This window comes from Battus philenor, unplaced genomic scaffold, assembly GCF_028537555.1.
Source record: "Battus philenor isolate CCGP_79_NKW_IND1 unplaced genomic scaffold, ilBatPhil1.0.hap1 SCAF_9, whole genome shotgun sequence".
NCBI classification, from domain to species: Eukaryota; Metazoa; Arthropoda; class Insecta; order Lepidoptera; family Papilionidae; genus Battus; species Battus philenor.
In genome coordinates this window covers 3,585,306-3,609,083 of record NW_027181759.1, presented here as the reverse complement: position 1 = coordinate 3,609,083, position 23,778 = coordinate 3,585,306, and the positions used below count along the sequence as shown (strand labels likewise).

At 32.2% G+C, this 23,778-nt stretch overlaps 1 protein-coding gene across 1 annotated transcript in view; it reads left to right on the top strand.

Annotated features, from left to right (window-relative positions):
- Myo10A (Myosin 10A) overlaps positions 1-23,778 on the top strand; it is a 113,234-nt gene that overhangs the window by 82,017 nt on the left and 7,439 nt on the right. The window contains exon 23 of the mRNA XM_068776071.1: positions 13,400-13,767. Within this exon, the coding sequence (XP_068632172.1) occupies positions 13,400-13,767 (368 nt within the window). The remainder of the gene's footprint in view (positions 1-13,399; positions 13,768-23,778) is intronic.

Genomic DNA, 23,778 nt, shown 5'->3' with positions numbered 1-23,778 from the left:
TTCGAAATTTGAAATCTCTTTTTGCTATATTATTATAAGGTTTTTCATTCGTGCTGAAACGATTGATTTTAAAATAAAATATACCATACATTATTTAACAAAAGAGCTTTATATTAACCACTTTAATGCTTTTACACCTATAACCAATCAGACCGTACAGATCATCAGTAAATAATGACATAGTTTATTATATTTTTACGTATTGATCTAAATGAAGGCAACAGAAAAAATTGGTTGGTGCCATAACTGTGTGAAAACGTGGTATTTGTGACGTTAACATGTTTCTATTTGAATATAAACACGACGCGGGCACTGGTGCGTAGTTCCTGTCCACCTGTTATTCTCCCCACATACCAAACCTCTGTGTGAATGACCAGTATTTTGGTAACGTTCTAAAATTTAACTTTAATTGTTCGGACATTAGCGTTTTTTGATATAATGTGTAGAGTTTTTCTTTTTTTTTAGTTTTTTCTTTATATGTGATGATATATATTATATATGACCAAACATGTTAGTCTCCGACACCATTTTTCTTCTGCTTTTTATATGGCTGAGGGACGCAAGGATTTCCTAATTTGTGCTCTTGGAGGATCATAGAAATAGTGCGGCGCACTGTCCAAGCGATTCATAATATTCGGCGCTAACACTACGTCTCAAATGCTTGTATTCCTTCGCCTTGCACAAAACTGATCTCGATTCGACATTTTAAATGTTAAACCAGGTTTCACCAATACTAAAATATGAAAAATCTTCAATTATTGGGCTTAATTAATATTTTTTACGTCTGTTTCGTAAACGTGACCTATAAGTTATGGGCAAGTCATATCTTTTTTCTACTCATGGTTTTTGCTCCTATTAATGTGGGATTAAAGATTTGTTATATTTCTTTTTTGTATTATTGAAACGAAGTTACGAGATATATTCTTTTAGACTTTTACAAAAAGCCAAACCAAAATTATATTTTAAACACTATTTATAATGTGCTACACATTGAAGGAAGCAATAGATACATTGCTAGTTCTATTTGAATCTCTTAATTATCTTAAAAAGTACTTCATTTAGTAGAGATGTATATTAGACCCATCTTTAAAATTATTGTAATGTTCATGGGTGCCGTAATTGACAATTTCGGCACAACTAATTGGCATGGTTGGAAAGAGAGCGTGACAGCTCTTTCACTTTCCATCGCCCGACATAATCCGAAACACCAATGTACTTAATTAGGCGCTCGCGTTTCGCCTTTAAAGAGATTGATAATTCAATTAAAATACAATAATTATATTATGAAGCCTACAGGATCAAAATTTTTCCAATTTCTACCACTCTATGTAAGTTTATTATATGCAATATGTAACAGATGTATCTTTTAAAACAAATATATATTACGTAAATAAATGCAAAAATCAACAATTCAACAAACCATATATGACCAATTGACAATTGACAAAAACTACGAATAAAAAAAGTATAAAAGTACCCATTTAAATGTCTGCTACTCCACGATCGATGTACCAGCTAATTTTTACTAATTTGTGTAGTAAATTCGAGATGGTACAAAACTCAGTGATGTTATTATTAAAAAATAACATTCCTACATTATAAATAAAATTTTCTATCGTTTTTTCTTTCGTTAAATTAGTTTTCTTTGTGCGATTTTTTTTTAAATCACGCCCATATTGGTTGTTTTATCGGGTTGGGACCTCGGCTTTGGCTGCCAGTCAATCTTCCCAAAAGAAATTTCTACAGAGTCGGTTTCTTTAACCTCACCAAAAATTCCAGAATTTCTATTATATATATAGTACTAAAATTGTTTTGTAAATGAATTAAATCGCTACCGACTGAAAACTAGAAGTTTTTTTTTTTTGTTTAGGACAAAATATAAAATAAGTAACACAAAAAGCTCTCACGATTTAATAATATTACAAAATATTTCTTAAGCCTATTACCGCTTTCAATGTTCCATCGCCCACTTAGATATTATCTGTGGCACGCATAGACTACCGCGTTCTAATAATTATAAAGAAACTCTGCAATTGTCCATGATTTCAGTAAGCGTAAAATAATAACGTGTGAAAAATGCATGAACTGTTCCTCGCATTGTTTGCTATTAAATAATATTGTGACATTAATTTCGGTGAATAGTAAATAATGATAATGCAGTTCAGAGTATTTTTAAATGTTTCTTTGATAGTCATTGTCCAAAAACATATATACAATAGTGGAACACATAAATCGTTCACCTAGAGATAAGTGTCAAGCCCTTTTCATAGCAACGCTTTTGTCCAAGATTTTGCAATCAAAACCCCTCACGTCTCGTTGAAATCAGGATGGCTATCTCCAAATCTTATGTATTTAATTACGAATTATTCGATTTAAGTGAACTTTAAACTTAAATAACTTATACATATAGATACATTTTACGTATTGTTATTTTTATAAATAATATATAGTATAAGATAAGCAGAACAACCAAGCGTACCAATGTATCTCGAAGAATTTCTCGTCTGAAGAGGCAATGGTTGGGTTAGGTTAGGTTAGGTACATCATAGGGGTGTACCGACAACATTGTTAAGGTCACAGAAAGTCGTTAGATGCTGGCAGCTCCAGACCAGTCATCTTGGAGAACTTTATAGGAGACCTATGCCTTGCAGTGCGCACCTATCGGCTAAAAAGAAGAAATGTTATGAAAAATGATCCCCCATACTCATTACATTTATTACAATATTTTATGAAATCGCGGTTAATTAATATAAAAAAATACAAACCTTACTAACTATTAGTTAGGTTTGTATTTTTAAGTTATATAATTATAGTAATTAATAATCTAAATAGATGAGGTGAAGTTCGCCGATGTCATGACAGACGAAAACCGTCATGATAGAAATAATATTTTTTGTTGATATCAATTTATTTGTATAAAAACTAAAACTGTTAGACATATGGCAATTAGTCGTGTTTTATTATTATTGCTACAAAGCACGAAATACAGAACCCTGTAAAAATAAACACGGAACCCTAGGATCAAGAAGTGCCGTAAACACCCTTGAAGTTATTTATAGATTTTTATGTACGGTTCTCGGAAATTCTAAATGAGTATTATCTCGAACTTACTAGAACCTTCTCCGGAGTATAAATAGGTGTACTCTTCATGTCAACAGTTCAGTGTTGTTTTTTGAGTTATAAGGTTGAGATCTACGATCAGTATACTTGTTGAGCGATTTGGAAGCGAAGTTTGGACTAAGCGAAAGTATACTTTGTGTTAAAGTCGGGTGACCATCTGATTTGTTAATAAAGAACTCCTTGTGAACCAGTGGTGTTTCAATCTATGCCAGAACCCATTGTACGTAACATTATTATATTGTCTTCGAGCACGATAATTTAGATAATAAATGATGTTTAGATCGAACAACCTCACAGCGTAATAAGGAATACGAACAGATGATGTAGCATGAATTATTTACTATCAAGGTATTCAAGCGAAGTGTATCTTGAATAAAAGGAGACAACCTTTTAATGATAATTGCGCGTGTACTGTGCTTTGTTTGCAAGGCAAACGGCGTCAGAGCTACAGTAGCGGTTTTAATTATCTAAACAGACGTAATAGGGAAGTTCAGTCTGAGAAGGTTTTCAGTACAAAGAGTTAATTCAAATATAATTTACTTTACGAGATAGGTTGTACCTAGAGAGTTTTGTTGAGCAGTGGGTTTATTGTAATTATGGAAACCCTGTTCCAAAATAGATGGGGGTACAAGAGGTCCTTAATTATCGGGTCCAAAATAAAATACTCCAGCAACGCTTCTATTTAAGATAATTGGATATTATCTTTTCTGTTACGCTCTGAGTTAATGCTAGGGATTATACTATATATAGGATTATATCTCTTTAATTGATAAATAAAATTGTAGTTCCTCACGTTTGAATAGTAAATAAAACACCAGGACGACAATGTAAAGGAAACGTATATTAGGCTATTGGTTTTACAAAAAAACACAAAACTATACTGTGATGTGTAGCAGTGAAAAATAAGTAATGTTTCTGGTACGCGGGGCCGAGTCACAACAGCAATCAAATATGACCAAGTACAAGGCTGCATTTCTTAGCGACCCTTAAGGAATCGACACCTGTTCTTTAAAGAATAGCGTTCCTATATTACTCCACATCTGGTAGCCTAAACAAACAACTTACAAATCTCAGAATTATTAGTTGAATTATATAAAAAAAAACTAGTTACGATGTAAACAATTTGTAAAAACATTAATTGACATGATTAACAAAATCCATGCAACCACGAAATCATTATAATACACGATTTCCTTTCATGACGAGTATAAATACAATGAAATTACTGCGTTCCGTGACCATAGCACGATTGTTTCGTTGTGATTCACTGTATGTTATTCTAAAATCATTATGAATTAGCGATAAAATGGATACATACATACTGCAGTTTGTTAGTGACACTGCATTATTATTATAATTACGCAAACGTTTTTTATAACAAAATCTTAAAATATACAAAAGTTTTAAACTACTTATTAACTTACTTTAATTATAATTTATATAATTAAAAATATACAGCAACATTTGCCTGTCTTGTTTTTCAAAATTAATATTATTATACGTTCATTTATATATAAATACTAGCTGATTCCGCAAACGTTGTTTTGCAAAAAAATTGATATTTTAATTTACAAAAAAAAAATAAGGGTTGATCGTTGAGGGGTAAAAATTTATGGTTGTATGTATTCTTATATGATGTATCATAAAAAAATAAAAACAAAAAATTTCGTTAAAAAAATAAAAAAAAAATTTAAGTGTGAACAACCTTTATCACTTAGGGGTATAGAAAATAGATAGTAGCCGATTCTCAGACCTACTGAATACGCATATTAAATTTGGTAAAAATCAGTCAAGCCGTTTCAGAGGAGTTCAAGTTCGAACACCGTGACACGAGAATTTTATATATTAGATAATTTAAAAAACACCGAAAATACTATTACGGGTAAAAATTACATGTTAACTTAACCCCGCTTCCATGTTTACTAAAAATATTTACAAATCGTAAAAGCTGTACTGACGTATGAGTGATGAAGTTTCCTTTCATCATTATTATATCAGCCGATACACATCCACTGCAAGGCATATGCCTCCCCAAAAGATCTTCACGGTGACCGGTCTTGCGCTGCCCGCATTCAACGTCTTCCCGCAACTTTAACTATGTCGTTGATTCACCACGCCGCGTGTACAACATATAAGAGTAAACAATACTCATATTTTTTTTTTCAATCTTAAATAGCTGTATAGTCGATCCACCTAGTGGAGGACCTACCCACGCTCCATCTACCGGTTCGTAGTCGCCACTAGCAACCTTCAACCTCGATTGCTCGAACGATGTACGTTGCCCACTGCCAGTCAGATGAGCTATTCTTCTAGCTATCTTATAGCTATCGATCTTGGTTCTACTGCCGATCTCCTCATTTCTGATTCGATCTCGCAACGAAACAAAAGCTAAATTAATATAGTTACAATTATGATAATAATATATTCTTTCTATACTTACTCGTTAGGGAACGACTAACATTATGGATGATATAGTTGCATCGTATAATGGTCAGTTTTTGTAATCTCGTGGAAAACAAGAAGCTCATATACAGCACCGTGTATTATTTTCTTTGCTAATCACGCAAACGTAAATATAAACTCATATGAGAAAAAGGCAAAAAACCTTTGTAAAAAGTCTTTGTAAAGGAATCTATTCCGCATGTAAACTAGAAACGTTCTCTCGTTTTTAGTTAAGCCTCGTATGAATTATTAAATGTTGATATAAAAATAAGTAAAACACCCTAAACTAAGAAGGACTAATACTATAATATTTTTTCTCATAACATCACAAAAAAGTACTCGGTATTGTTACAGTAGGCGCGGTTAAAGATGACAGTAGCGTATCAATATGCAAGTTCAAATTCACGAGTAACGGAAAATTTAATAAAAAATACAAATTTAGTCATCATCATAGCCGATAGGCGCCCACTATGAAGCAAAAGCTTCCACCAAAGAACACCACGACGACCAGTCTTGCACAGGCCACATCCAGCTATTTACGACCTTGAATATGTCGTTGTTCCACCTAGTGGCAGGCATACCCTTCTTACTCAAATTAATCAAAGACTTTTAATTCTGTTTATAAAATATTCTTACGTAAAGCTCAATCCCCAGAAATATTAATTTATCTGTGTGTTTCTAATATTTTCCGGAAAAATACCAAAATATGTTAAAACATTGCCACAAACTTTACAATCATTAATTAATGTATAAGTTATACTCCGCAGATTACAGTCAACCTAGACCTTTTTACAGTAGCTAAGCTTTTCCTCAGGAACCTCGTTTCAAGCCGTTACATTATTTATTTCAATCGAAACGCACTTTGATTACTTGCTTTTATCGTCTTATGTTGTTGCTCAATTCTTATATTTGGATTTGTAATCATTACCTATTAACACCATTTCGAATATTCCAGAATATTCCATTAAAGAATTGAAAACGTCAAATAATGTAAGTTAGGTAAGGATGTATGAAATTAATAAAAATAAATTATAATTGTATATACAGTTGGCAGAGATGTGAAAGTGTGACAGTGTATAGTGAAATTTATGAAAGAATTAACGTTTGGAACGAAAACTGCTAATAGGAATGCTCATGAAGACTGGATAGATAGCACCACTCATTATTACGTCAATTTGGATATCATACCTAACACGTATAAGCAAACAATGTTTGCTATAAACAAAATTATTCGATACCACAACAAAACAAGTTGTTGTCGAATCTTTTATTATACAGAATGGTTGGATATAAATGTAAATTGTTTAAAATGGTGAATATATAGCTTATTTGCTTAACTTATGTATAGTACGCGTAATTCAAAAACAGTAGTTTCAGAAATAAATAAAATAATTATAATAGAGTACAAAAAGTTTTCAAATTTCAGATTAATATGTACTGAAATTAACTATTGTTTACTATGTTTCTACAAATTGTACTGCTAGAAGTAATTGGCTTGTCGCATTCCAATAGAAAATAGAGTTATCATTTACTACAGGATGCTTAGAAATAGGTATTAAACTTTTTCTCTTACAAATGAGCTATTCATTTACCTCTGTGGAGCTTTTTTTTCAGCTATGACCAATTAATTAATTAAAAATAAAAATCATTGTTTTTTTTCTTCCACTATATTAAATTCTATCTAAAAACATGTTATGGTTGTTGTTGAGTAGAATTAACATTAGATTTTATTATATACAATTGTGTATAATTATTTCTTTAGTATTATTGCATAATTCTCAAAACGTACAAAACACCGTACTAGAGTTTCACAAGATATTTAAGACCTTCATTTTTTTTATTTTAAGTCAAAAGTAAATTATTAAATAAATTTTATTTAGTTTTTAGTCGATTGAAATGTGTTGTACTTGGTCTGATGACTCATTTGCATGCTTAATATTATATGTAGTATATTATATGTAAACATCAAAGATTTTTAAATTTTATAGGAAAATAACAGTTGTTGAATTTCCGGCTCTTGACAGCAAATTAGTATTTGGAGACAGTGGTAACTTATTACTAATAATGTTAATTCACGAGTCACAAGTCTATTTTAATAAATATATTTTCAATTTGAACTACGCTAGAATAAATAAGTCGACGCACAGGATATAGTTAGAGTATTTAACACTAACCAACCCACAGTTCGTGTCTAACAGATACTGTCAACTTGTACTTGAAATCGTTTAGAACGGTTCGACGTACGATGACATTCAAGATGCGGTGCAATCTCTGTTACACGACCTACTTGGAATGATATTTTCACTGTGTTACCACTACAAATATATTATTATATAAATTATATCTACTATATAATGATATACCTATTTGTCAATTAATTTATTCATATATGTATACGAATATAAATAATTTATATAATATATGCGTTGAGAGAAAAAGTTTTTAAACATTTAATCATTAACTTGACACATGGGTAACCTAAATATAATGATAGAATAAATAACATCTTAAGTGTTATAAAATATAATTCTAATAGAAACTCTTTGTTTAAATGTAATAAATTAAAGTACTTGCGATATTTTCTAAAAAAAAGCTATTTTTATTTTGTATTTATTTATTTCAAATTTTAAAATTTGTTGTTACGAAAATATTTTTACTTCCAATACCTCTCTTGATTACATTTTTGATTGTTAGCAATCATACCAGATTATTGGTTTCTCTTATTAAATAACATTTCTAATAAGTAAAAAACTAATAAAATTGCAGATTTTTTTCCTGAAGACAATAATTTGTCTTAGATGTCGAGCTATTTAAAATAACAAACTAATTAGGACTTTGATATGACTCGTGAAGTGATTATGACGTTACTACTTTTTTGTAAAAGTTGCTGTAATCAATTACAATAAATATACCTTTAATAAGCAATGTGTTAAAATCAATGATAACTGTACTTTGTTTTAATAAATTAAAATTAGTTATATATTTATTATAAGCGCGTGAATCTTGCGTCATTTGATCCATGTCAATAAAGTTCCAAAGCGTGTCAACGGCACATCCACAACCGGCCCTCGCTTCTCGGAGAGAAGGCTGTATTTCTTAGAACGAGAACAGTCGCCGGGGTTCTATATGATATCCGCTAACAACTATGTTTCCAAGCACGTACGATATTCTTTTTTGCACTGCGCTCTAGAATTTGTTGCACGCGAGACACGAAGAGTTAAACACTGTATTTAATTTTATTACATTGCCTATTTGCGATACGGTGATGTCTACATAAAAGTAAATTGTACTGAAACATATAATCACTTCGGGGAAGAGACAGAAAATCCAGTCAATGACTAGTACTTTTTTCGATTTAATATTACCAATAATGTTTAGGAATTCGTAACATTTGCTTCTAGCACCGCAACTCAAACGTGTTGATGTGTAATCCGTTCGCTTTTCTTAAGGTCTAAGTCCCATATAAGACATTCGATGACATCACCCTTGTGGTAAGCCTTTTTTTTTAATTTTAATGGAGATTTTCCTGTCAACCCAGTTTCACCCAACCGAGAATTGGCGTTTTTTACCAACCTGATGCATCTACATTGTCTCAAAGGTCCAAAAACTGTCATGATCCTCGGTAGTGAGGAATAATAAGCTGGAAGAAGATAATATTTCAGATTATGCAACTCAATTGCACAATCTAATCAATTTCGGGTTGCCGAGCACAGGTAGTAAATACCCTGAGCGCAGGTCCGTAAAGACAATCTCTGGTTACTTTTCTATTGCTATAAAGTAATTACAGTTTTAAAATCTTTGCGATTGTATAAATTATTAATTTTTTCTCTCTAATGTCGTATTATATAATATACTTACATTGTATTCTATTGTTTAAGTATGTATATATATCAGGAGACATTCCTGTAATTAGTAATTAAAAAAATAATTACAGTATTTATCATCTATATATAGAATAAAATACTACATAATATTTTTTAATAACATTTACACACCTGTCTACTAGTTATCTCTGCATTAACTTAGGTTGACTGGTAAATAACGGTAAAGGCATTAAGTTCGCCATTACACAAGCTGTAAAAAACAAAACAATAATATTCCCTAAAAATATATATTAGTACTTTTTATTAAAAGTGGGTACATGTAAAACATTCTGAAAGTTTCAAATGAGAACTTGTGTCAGTAGGATTTGATTTTTAAGTTGACGGGTCGTGCATATGATCTTTTCTTATTTTAGAATAAAGCAGTGATATAATAAGCTCTGTGTTTTTGCCCAAGAATAAAGTGCGTGGCTTCGAAGAAAGGCTTTGAATAGTTTATTAATTAGTTTACGAACGATAGATAATTCGTTGATGCCAATACCAACATTGTGATAAATTATTATATAACTTTAAAAGCATATGAATATATTTATATAATCCAAATCACCGAAAAAACATGACTAGAAACTTCTTTAAAACTTTTACTCAGCGACTTAATGCCAGCGCCATCTATCTGAAATGAGGGAAACTACCTACTGATACTGGGCAGTCATTTCATATATTTAGACATACATAAACTACATCAATTATTAAAGTGATTTTCGTATATATAGATAGTCACATATAAATAAAAAATTTGACATGTTTCCTTTACAAATCATTGATTATTAAAAAAAAAAAACAAATTTGTGCTTTTTGCTAACATCAATGATAATTCTTTTGTGTATATAAATGCACGCTTAGCAAAATATTTCACTATTAATAATAGACATTATTATAGACACAAACATAACTTTGGTGTTTTACTAATCTAACACTGCTTAGTTTTTCCTCTTACCTTGATTTTTACGTTAAAGGCTGTCATCTTTCAGTCCATAGACGCCTGTTGCAAGGCAATATGCCTCTCCAAAGATATCTATGGGGGAAATACCACAATCTGGCACAAAATGTTGGCAATCGCTGACGAAGAGGACGTTACTGCCCATTCTTTGAAAAGTTGTAAGCTGTAGCAATCCTGTAAAATTGTGTGTGTCTATGGGTTAAAACGAAGACGAATTAAAAGACAAAAATATAAACAGCAAATTTCTTTTAAAAGATTTTTTTGTCATAGCATGTATTTAAAAAATATTATTACATTCAACTATGGCAAATTGTCAAGAAAATTTTCATGAAAAGTATTAAAAAATAGCGCATTATTTATTTATGTTTTTCTTTATTCTATTTTTAATTTTATTGTATCTGTAGCTCTGTCGAATTATTTCAGCTTGTCTTTGATTTATGGGAAAACCTGCAAATACAATAAGTATAAATGTTTCTAGGTAGGAATATGTAAAAATAATTAAGACAGTGGATGTAAAAAGGAAGCTAAAAAAGCTTATTACCGGTTAATAACAAATAGTGCATCGAGATTGCATATTCATAAAGATGTGCGGCGAGCTGTGCGGTGTGCATTCGGTCGCGCAAACTGCATACTGCAGCTGCACTTCACGGAAACCGCTCCCCGCATGCATATAGACGGACAGTTTTTTATATAGTGAAAGTGGTAAAAGTGTTTATTAAGGTTCACCCTTTGATTTTTTTTATAAATCAATTGATAGTGTTAATTAAACGCCGTGAAACGTAAACATGGAGAACATCTACGGCATTATCAGGACGTTGAGCAGGAAAACGTTGAAACGTAAACCAAAGGTACAACACTTTTTAAAATCGCTAAAAATATAAATTAAATAACGATCGGTATAATTTAAAACGTTACATGAGCTATTTATTACATGAAAATAGGTTTAATTTTTGACTAAAAACTGTTTTTTTTATTACATCTATTAATTATAAAAAATATTTATTAACATCTATACAACTAAACGTTAAATTAATATATGACTCCAAAAAAAAAGTATGCTAAGGCGATAATCTAAGATGAGTTCCTCTCCCGGAGGGCAAAGACGACGATGTACCATAGCCCATACAATCCACCATCCACCATAGGATGGAGGGTCCTATCCATACGACGACAGGCAAAATGGACACGTTTACTTCGCACGTTTTGGGCAAGCTGTGCTCGAGATTTCTCTACGAGATCAAATCAAGAATGAGATCCGTATACCAACGAAAGTACCCGACATAGCGCAGAGGATTAACGAATTAAAGTAGTAGTGGACAGGCTACATAACCCAGGATGTTACGTCCATTACAAGTTCGTTAGAATGCTGGATGTTACCTGCCTGTAGGCTATCTTGTTGGAAACCTTTAAGAGAGGTCTATGTAAAACCATACATCACGTATGATTTAAATGATGGTGATGATTTTTATTTTAAATTGAATAATAAGGAAAAATTTAATCTTCGAAATAAACAAAAAAATAATGATCGATTATAAATTATATTCATTGGTTGCATTGAACAAGGTGGGTACTGACCCGTAAGTCCGCGCTGCTGTTACGAATACATTGTTAGTTGTATTTAAATTTAGCATCCTTAACAGTAAAACAATAGACGGACACTAAAATGGAACACCAGTTATATATTCCATGTCATAATTGTATTAAATTATAGCGTATACAATATAATTAATATTGTTTCCATGTAATATTTGATTTTGGTAATACGAGAGGTATATTTATAATTAAAAACACTGTAATTCTAAAGTAAAAGTCTATAAAACAATTAATTGTTGGTCAATGCAGGCATGCACCGTGCTATCTTCATCTATGATATTAAAAATAAATATCATGTCGGCAGTAAACGTAAGATTCTAGATTAGCTGACCACTTCCTATTTAAATTAACTACAGTACGAACATTAAAAACACTATTCATTACATGAATTATGGAGTAGACTAAACTCAATATCAATGGGGGCCAAAACCATGATATCTACAGATTAAAGATAAAGGAAAACCTGAAACATTAAGAAGAAAAACTACTGAAAATCTGTATGTTTAAAAACTTCTCTTCATCTTATTAATATAGCTTATTTTAAAAGCGTCAAGATTACTAAATAATTTTTTTAATAATTAAGATGACGTATAAAACAAAAGACAAGTCGAAAGACGTCAGCTGTCAAAAAATTGGTTGATATGTGTGCTGAGTTGTTTCTAGTGTTTAAAAACGGGATTTCGGAATAGCGCATGTTAAAATACAATAAAAAATATATGTTAACCTATCACTCAATATTCGTAAAGAAAGTAACGCATTCACGATTAGAAACGATAAATAAAAAATTTCTTCCTTTTCTTTTTTTATATTATTAAGCCTACAGCAATATCTGGCAGGTTGCAGATAATAAAAATAAACTTTTTTAGTGGAAGTCAAACTTAAGTAATAGAATGGTCAGAACGAAAATCGCCGTATGTATCGAAATGCTTCTTAGTGTACGCGTCACGCTTTCCTGAACTCGCCGCCGGCCAGCTCTTCAATACTCTTTTAATTGTTTATTGAGAAATTTAATGACGTGCATAAATCATCCACACAACCATGCCATTACTACACGCAGTGAACCCGTCATGTTTACTGTCAAACGTGAAGGTATATTTCACTTAATAATATCACGTACTTGTACATTTTCCCTGTAGTGAAAACCTATGTTAAGAATCGTAGCTTCGATCGAATAGTTGCACCTCTGAAGTAGGTGCGGCAAATCACTCGTGCAACTGATGAACATTAGGGCTATAACGGTTTCTGTTGGCGACCACGAGCCGATAAACACAGCGACTGGGTCAAGGTTGCAAGAATTCATTGGATACGGGTTTATGCTACCCGTCATCATAGCGATCTTTGTAGGAGGCCAAAGCCTTGCAGTGGGTGTCTATCCACTAACATGATAATGACAAAATCTCAATAATCATTTTAATTGTTTCAGATACAACCAAAGCCGACTACAAATGGTATCTCCACCAAGGAGCGAACATCGGAACGTGAAAACAGAGAAACTAGAGAAACGAGGGAAATAAGAGAATCGCGTAAATCCAGGGAATCGAGGGAGTCAAGAGAAGTACGAGAAATCCGGGAGTCGAGGGACGAGACTGAACACGTAGAAAGGAGAGCGCAGACAAATTCACCTATTCCACGTGAAAGAGACCGGGACAGAGACAGGGAAAGAGAAAGAGAAAGGGATAGGGAAAGGGATAGAGAAATAAGAGACGAGAGAAGAGATCAATCGACGCCACAACACGACGGAAGACATCCTCTGCTCCAATTTGCAGTCGACCACTTCAGACAGAGCCCAGAGTAAGTAATAATAAATATTTGCATATCATTTTCTATTATTTTCAAACGTAGAATGCCGCTCTCCTAGTTTTATTTAATTATGCTTTTCCTTAGAAAACAGGTGTTAGTCGCTTTGAAAAGTTTCTATGTTCAGCGCCATCTAGTTTCAATATATGAAACTTTTACTTGTTAAGGATTTATTAGTTTCATAGATTTATAAACGTTTGTATTATTTAATATTTTTTTAGTACTTAGTTCGAACCAATGTTTTTCGTAGTTCGTCTCAATATAATTTCGTGTACATAAGGCAATTTGTCAAGCCATTAGCTACGTAAGTATCGCAACCGTAAAATTATAGTTAAACATTCAAGAAATAAACGCTTATAATTTTATTAATAATTTTAATTAATTTTAATTTTGAATGATAATTTTAATATAGTTAAATATTGAGAGGCATTACCTAAAATTGTTATTATGAAAATGAATTTTGTAGAGTGAAACAGATATAGACAGAATAGTTTATTTTTTAATTTGGCTATTAGTAACTCAATTTAACAACCAGTAAATATGGCTAAAATAGCAATGTTTATAAGATTAACAATGAAAACAAAAATAACCTTGTTATACTTTTCCTAAGCTTATTATTATATATTAGTAACTCATTTGTGTCCGACTGTGTACATTTTTACAGTACATCTGTGTGAAATCTCAAAATTATCAAGTTTGAAAAAATTATTAAACAAAACTTGTGAAAAATTCTACTGTAATCTGAAGGATTTTAAGTGATAATAAAGCTTAGCAATACATAACTCTAGTTTATTAAGGATATTGTGCGAGGTCCTATTGGAAACTTATATAGGAGGCCTATGTCTAGCAGAGGACGTTCTATGACTAAAATAATGATGAGTCGTTATTGAATCCGAATTTGAATACTAATATCAAAGTTATTGATCGTAATGAAGTATAAATCACGGATCGGAAACATAAAAATTGCATGATTTATTGATTCTTGAATAACTGTTTTTTTTTGTTTCTATTTAATACATACAGTTTTATGTATCTCTATCAGTAATCAATCACTGTTTCCTCGAATTAATTAACTTTTAATGCATCATAGCGGAAGATACGAATGCGTAAGGACAAAAAGATTCTATATTCAAACGTTTTCATTTTTAATCTAGTCAAAGGAAACAGTGGTAGTTATGCCAGGTATAGCAACCAAGTTGAAGTTCGGTTCTCTCCAGCACCCTTGTGTGGAAATGCTGTGTTGATAATCAACGAGTGACAGTATAAACCGAGGTCCTTCGGGGGAGGGGGGGCCTTGACCCTAGTCACAGCATTTAGCATTCGTCTAAGCCATCTAAAAGCCCAGCGACATTTCAATTCGGTATTATATCATTCAAAAGTTTTTAGTTAATCGAGATGTATGGAATTTGTTTTGTTTGTAGACTAATTTACATCATTTAAAGTGAATGGTAGATTTCTACTTATAGTGTTAAAATAATAATTGCACATAATTGGTGGATTTAGAATGGGAAAAATAAAATAAAAAACATGTTTACACTATGTTTACGTATTTAATTATTCAGGAAAATTACAATTGTGAATAATAAATACCATTATACACCAAAATATAATATAATAAAGCCACTACTTATAGAAAAATCGGTAATTTTATACAAAAAAATAAAAATAATTATCAAAAGAGGCAAATTATACTTGTTTTTACAGCTCCTATTAGCTATCGGACTGTTTATTTTTCGTGCGACAGAGATAACGCTTTACGAAGTCGAAATTTGCCGATCGTCTCTTTTCAAAGGTCGATGTGCAATATTTATCGCCGGGTACTGTAAAGCCTGAAAAGTGCGTATAATTAAAGATTGCTTTCAATAAATATATTTTTAAATAATTTGATGACACTGTACCATGTAGCGACCAGAGCTACGCTTTTCAGGGAGCTCTCGATGTTTGCAACGTTAATAGAGATTAAGCGCTGTTTGCAGCCAGCTTCAATGAACCCGCGGAATCTTTTTAAGCCACTTGGGCAGCAGTGTATGTCAGGTCAAAAAAAATCTACGAAACGCGCGCTCTAACGAAATTATTCTTGTAATGAATGAACTCGACAATTTTCGAATCGCTTTATTCAGCACAATGAAAGTGCAAGTTGTGCTTATTGTATGAATCGTAATGTATTTTCACTTTGAATTATAATCGACTGTCTTTTTAGTGATGATGAAGCAGTATTATTATGTTTTATAAAGTACTTAATAAGCATTTGCTTGGTCCGTAAGTTTCTTTAACACGTCGTTTAAAATTATTTTGTAAGTTGAAAAGACGTTGCACCTTACTACTAATAACTGGGTTATAAATACGTAAAGTACATGGCATTTGATTTGGCACACCGAAGACTGTTTTGTAGAGCATTGTCATACAGTTCGCAGCGTCACAGCTTTATATAAATATAGGGTAGTGAAAAATATTGATTTTAAATAAAAGTAGTGCGGAATCAACTTTTATATAGATCATTATTTTTTTTTCATCACATCGAAATGTGTCAAATATCATACCTTTTTATATCCCATGATGGCAAAGACGACGTTTCCCTATAGACATATAGACTTGCATTTTAAATCCTTAGTAGCAACATTATTTTCTGAATCGTGTCACTTATTTTTAAATAAGTACCGTAATTGTTTAACTTTGTAAAAAGTATCACACGTCATTAAATTAAATATATCTATATCTTTTAAAATATTTGTATAATATTTACATTAAAGATTGTATTTTGCGTGCATATGTTAAAATATGTAATATATAAATATACAAGACGATTGGTGTAAAGGCTTTAAACACGTGAATGTATATCTCATTTGTAGAATGGTACACGCTAAACAAAGAATCTATTGTTTCATTAATAACAAAATAATGATTTTTTTTCAAACATCGCATTACTACATATAAAAATTAATTATTGTTTACTATATGTCCTTGCAGACTTTGTGCTGCTAGTAATTATTGGCCAGTCGCATCTCAAAAGAGTTTCAGAGTAATAACTTTATTAAAGCGATCACGTTTTGTGATGACAAATGAGCTATGCATAGGAATATATCCTTTAAAGTTTTACACCTATAACAAATCATCCTCTATAATGAATTATTTCCATTCAGTCACAACAGTTCCAAATCAGCCGTCGTTTGTGATGTTTTCCGGACTTAATTATAAACATTACGTATGCTATGTTTTTGAACGAACATGAATTAAAGTCATTGCCCAAGAGGAGGAAAGAAGCGATGTCGGTCATTCGACCCGTTTTACGTAATCCATTGTGTTACGATCACACATAATTGTATTGTGCGGTGGCATTGCGGGAGCCGACACGAAATCACTCGTATCCGAATAAACAGAATTTACACAAGATTCACTCACTGTTACACTTTATGTTTTAAGACATAATTCTCGCAAGTTCATGGATGTATTTGGCTTTATTTACATTTTTAAATATCATATTATCTATATATATCATCATCATTTAGGCTATGGGACGCCCACTGCTGTACACAGACCAATAAGAACGATAGGAAGCAGCCTGCATTCAGCGTTTTTCCGTAACATGACACACGACAAAACCATACGTCTATCGTCCAGAAGGGGAATACCCGAACTGGCGCACCGGCTTTTTGCGCACTATGCCGTCTTCCCAATGCGACTTTAATTTGCTCATCCGACGAACTATGTCTATTTAGTAATAGACATAGTTCGTTTGAATGTCGTTGAATTAGTATTCAATCTCGTAGAAAAATCTAACCCCCAACCCCCCCCCCCCCCCCCCCCTTGTACGTTCGTTGAGCAACTGTCAGCTAGTGAATAAGGCCCGAAGCCTTTCCACTAGATTATTTTCAGTATTACTTTCATTTTTTTTATTACTAATGTAATAAATTTAGGGGTAATTTTAATACGTTTCTTGTAAAAGTAACAAGTGTAACAAAAGTAATAAAATCAAATAGTAGATATCGAATTTTTACAATTGGCAACACTACGTCAACCAAAAAGGCGACGTCTTAGCATATGCTGTCGAGCGTCAAACAAAACACTGCGATAGCGTTGTTCTTCCGTCAGGACCATTTTCATGAGCGTCTGCAGCTCCACGGCAGTACGTCCAGGGCGTCCATTCGCTCCTTAACCGCGAACAGCGTGGGCGAACCGAGGTGGAATTCGGATATCTCCTTGTCCCGCCTGTGGTCCACGCTGCCGTCCCAAGCCGCATACACTATATAAAACACTATACAGCTATACTCTGGTAGGGCGGTTTATTACGTGCGAACTTCACCATACAACATAAGTCCGAAAATAGAACTTTTCAGGAGAGACAAAAACTAAATATTGGTTATATCTCAAAAATTTTGGCAACATAATGCAGTGAAAGTATTTATAAGAACATAATTGTATCTATTCTTAGCATACTAAATAATGGTTTTTACTTATATCGCTTAATCTTTTTATTCTTGTTTATTAAGAGAGAAAAAGATGAGAAATTATCTCCGCCATTTTTAGTCAGGAAATTATGTCTAGTAATATATTAAAAAAAATTGTCAATGTGTATAGGAACTCGTAGATTGCAAATATTTAAAAACCTGATAAAAACAATAACGGCGAAGGTCATATTTCATTTTTTTTATAAATATTTTTTTACTGTTACTACATGATTCACAGAAAAAAAAACACCACTTTTATTACGTCCCTGACATTTCGTCACGCTTACGACTCTCGCTGTTGCATTGATATTGCATCGAATCAGAGATGACAGCAAGAATGATAACAAAACCAGTAGTAAGGTTATTGCGATATTTAATTTAGCATAGTAAATTAAATTGCGTATAACGTTGTTCCGATTTTTGTTAAAATAAGTGTGAAAAAGCTACCCCACTTAATTATCTATGTTAATATTTTATAGGGTAACACTAACAAAGCACTACACGGTTATAATTACATCTAGTGCTGTTAACTTTTCGCATTGTTGGCGACTGTCCGTAAAAAGAGGGAGCAATGTTTTACACACAATGTAGAGTAACGCGTTCCAAGAATCGATGTTTGCATACTTTTTTAATTATTAATAGGGTTAGCAAATCTTGCTTTCTGTTCTTTAATTCCGGCAATGTCATATATCAAACCATGATATGATATAAAATGATCAAGGTTAATCTCAAATTCTCGATCATCTTTCCTCATAGCTTTAATAAAAATAAATACAGTGGATATTAGAAAAAAATGTTTGATAAAAAGCAAAAGTGATACATTATTATCACTAAGACATTACTTATCTTTAAATTTTACTCATGAAAGATATCAAAAACCGTACACCTTTTCTTTGTTTACTTTAAGAATTTAACGATATACACAGATATAAATAAACCATAATATTTAAATTTTTTTATAATAAAGAATATAATTAAAGCAAATGGGTATAATAATTTATTAAAATAACATAAGAAGCTATATCACTACATTACATAATTAAGTATTATGGAAGCCACTTAAGTTACATTAATAAGTACATGTAAATGCGCCCAAAAAAGAAAAATAATATTTCTATTTTAAAATACATAACAGCATGCATGCTAATGTCTATGGGATAAAGAATCAATAAAAAAAATCTTTTATAATCTGCAATTTTGAGAAATAAATGATTCGGAATACAAGACATCAAAATTTCGTAACTTTTGACATATGATATGCCCTCATTAAAATAAAAAAAAAAGTATAACGTAATAACAATTGGTATTAGGCAACACCTTTGTCAGATGTTAAAAACAATGAAACATTAAAAATGTTTCGGAAAAAATACGAGCAGCCCTAGTTAGTTGTGTGTGGAGCATCGTTGGGAACACATCGGAGAGCTGGCGACCGTGGGACTCTGGCGCGGCAGTCGGCGGCCATGCCGTGTCTCACGTTCGCGCGCCTCAAACGCCGAATGCAAGTATCCTAATATTTTTAAAGTTGCCAGAATTTTAAAAATGAACAGAGGCAATGTGGTTTTTGTTTAAATATGTTTTGAGTGCGAGAAATCTTTTAGCAACTACAATGAACATATTAATGTTTAAAAATATACTCAAAGGTTTCTATTTACTTTCTTACTTGCTCTACTATAATAATAATTTCAATTTTTTTTCATTTAATTTTAATACTAATGCATTATTATTAATTGCTAAGAATTTGTAAAATGCGGACTTTAATAAGTAAATATTTAATCAAGTTTTAGTAGTGATTGTAGTTTATAGCGCCATTATTGTTCGTGAGTATTAATTACATACTTATTTCTTTTGATCAAGAGATTAAGTAATCTTAACAAAATTACTTATTTAACAATTACCATTTCCGATGTGTATTAGAGGTTATTTTTAATTGAGGGCGTGACCTAGATCTTAAAAAGTAAGCTACAATATAACAGATTCGCATTTTATATATATATATGTGGGTAATTCTTGATACTATTGATTGATGATAAGGATATATCATTATTTAAAATTGAGTAAATTTTGCGAAAGTAAGACGTTCAGATTAACACATCCTAGAATGTCGAAAAACGGTTATTCCTAAATTTTGTATTAAGAAACATTACACCACAATCTCTTTAATTTACACAAAATTTTATTTGTAATGTAATATTATGGTAATACATCGTTATTCATGTTATGGAATTGCATATATATTAGCATCGTCATTACAAAAAGCGTTTCTTGAATGACGTGACAGGTTCAGTCCTTAACATAGGTGTAAATAAACAAATCGACGAAAGCAGATGATATGTAAAATAATTCAAATTCTGTAATTGCGTCGGCGATTGAACACTTTCGCCGAAGGCGCGAAATACGTTCGGCGTTCAGTGCTCGATCGGCGGTCAAACATGGCGGTGTCGGTGTCGGCTGAATTGGCCGGCGAGCGCGCGGATATGTCATGTGACAGTTTGTCGGTTGACGGCGACGCCGACGACGAAGATTCTTATATTCTGTGAGATTCTTTTTTTGATGTAGTGCACTAATTGTTGATTGTTTTGTGCCAGTGCGTAGAAGAGATATTTAGCCCAGCTTACTGCAGACCCAGTTCTACAAGAACAAGTGTCGGCAAACCGTTACTCTTTGACTACTTCATTGATAGCCAGGAAATTGTCTATATATGATAAGATTCTGAATTTCTAAAGAGCGCCTTCAGAATCTTTTTATGTTGTCTTTATAAAATTATAGGTAAAAGTTTTATTAGATGTATCGTTATTTAAAATTAAACGTTTATCGCAAAAGACAAATCAGACTAGGTACTGATAAAAGTATTTAAAATATTAATTATATCCTTAAATTGTTTTAAAATATTGGTTCTTGGATGACAAAGTTGCTATGCTAGGGAAAATATTTTAGTAATAGCATAGGTTATATTTACATTAATGTTTTACACTTACTAAAGTTATATAGTAATGGACTCCATAGTTTTTAATATTATTTCTCGTAGATGTGAGTCACTTATATAAAAATAATATGAAAGTCCTGTTTTGAATTCAGCGTCGAAATTACGGGAACAGAAATGTTTTTGTTTTCAACGGTCGGTAGCAGACCGTGCATGGCTTAAAGTTAGACATTACATATTGTATACGGATAGAAAGGCGCGTTTATCGCTTCCTTTATTTTAATTGTACATAAACATGGATCAGTCACGGTGTATAAATATGAACGACGTCGGGCACACGCTCTGTGCAAATGGCTGCTTTAGCTCACGCCAAAGTAATATTTACATCAAATGCAAGCAGCACGCACTCACGAAGCTAGACTGGGAGCTAACCGGATCTGACTTTGAAAAGTTACACTGGAAACAATAACCTTCGGAATTGCAATTTAGAAAGGATATTGTAATTTATTACTGGAAATGCCGTTTTAAATAAACTTCGCTAAGTAGTTTAATAAATTAAAGCATTTGAAGCAATTTAGAGCTAATCCAGTACACCTACTTTGTTCTTATATGATTTTTATTAACTTAGTTAAATTATTGAACTACAGGGACGTAACATGTTTGTTTATATATATTATTTGGGACTGGGATTTTGTTAAAAGTGATCACTTGTGTTGTAACAAATATTCGTATTTTTTTTTGGGATGTTACGAATTTATAAAATAAACTGTAAATGAAATATCTGTTTAAGGTTACAAGTTTTGGCATATATTTACAAAAAGAAATTTAGTTTTAATAATGTGTAGAACAAACAAGATAATAGATATGTCGGTGACTTTTATTTACTTCGTTTTACAGTACGACCGAAACCGCTATACCATGCAAAACGTATACGGCTGTTACCTAACCCTCTTCGCAGTATCTAAGGTTAAGGGTTCTCTAGTCAGGCTTGGGCTGTTTTTCTATATAGTAACTGGACGCACCTTCATCTTGGGCTGCCATTGGAGACACGTTTAACAATCAGTTTTGAGGGCGTCCCATACCACCGAAAGTCGATTCGTTCGAGTTGCAATTATGGGGTTACGAAATTTCTAGATAGTATCACAATGAAAAAGGCGTATTAAAAGAGCATGTTTCTGATCATGTATCGACCGTCACATGGTTCTTGTTAATGTATTATAAAACAGTTTGATATTGATGACACATGATTGGCAAGTTAAAATAGGCACGCAATAAAGCGCGTAGATAAGTTGCCGGGGTCTTAACGCTCTAGATATGAGACTTCAGACCGTCAAACCCACCGTGGGACGTCTTGCAGTCACCAGAAAACGCTAGACGCTCCATACCGATACTATTAGAAATCTAAGGGGGAGACATGTCCAGCTATGACCGTCTTGCTGCTGAAATGATGATAATAAAATATAATAGGGGTGGCCAAACTGCGGGTCGCGAGTCACATGCGGTTCTTTGAATGATTATTTTTCGCTCCGATTGATTGTCGAATTATTTAAATATTTTAATTTATATTGCATATGTCAGCTACTGGGAAATAGAAACAAATTACTGGTGTGAATAATTATATTATTATTCCACCACTAAATTACTGAAATCCAAATACGGATCATAATTTATTTGCCGGCATCTGAAGTATTATTGGGAGTGCTCTCATATACGTGCCATCATATCTAACTTCAATACACATATTTTGTAGTTTTGTTTAAACTATTTCAATAAATATGATCTTCGTAAAAAAAACATTCATTTGCGTGTTTTAAATGTGTATTTAGTTACGGCTCGTACTAGCAAAGAGCTTGGCGACCTCTGATGTGACCTGTGATGTACCATTGCGAAATAGGGTTTCTGATCATATTTATATCAATCATTTTAAATTCCGTCAAAATTGTCCGCCAGCTTAGATTGCCAAACAATTTCGCGAAGTGTTTAATTCTAATTACTGTTTGTTTAAAATCTATTTAATAAATTACCGAAAAAAGTTTCTGTATGTAAAACAGTGCCTAACCGGTTTTATTTTGCGGGTCAGCGCGGTTTTTATTACAAAGGTAATTAAATTTATTGCAACTAGTCAATAAGAATATCGATCGGAGTTTCTAAAAAGGCGCTTACATTAAATACAGTCAAGCGTTAATTGGATACCAATGCTAAAATTAATAGCTTTAGATAAAATGCTATAGCTTTAATAGAGGTGTCATTATACTCTTTCTATCATGTTGTGCTCTTCCGGTATTTACATGAAAAAAACTATACTATTTATAGGTATATACGTCTTAATTATAACTGGCAGAATTTTTTCAATAAAAACAAGACACAACACACAGACACACAGACACAATTCATTTTAAGTTCCGGTGTTTTGTTATAATGATTATATTAGTTCTAATTAATTCGTTCTCAACATAATGTAAAAAAAACGTTTACTAATAGATAAAAAAAATGTAATTAAATTTTTAACGCATCGATTCAATGTTGCCATGTTATACGTAAACGCGAAGTTATAACTTTGGAAAGTTAGTTATTTAATTGTGTTTCTTCGTTGAATAATTTTATACTCGAGCCGTCATTTCGTTTTTTTTTTTTCGAATA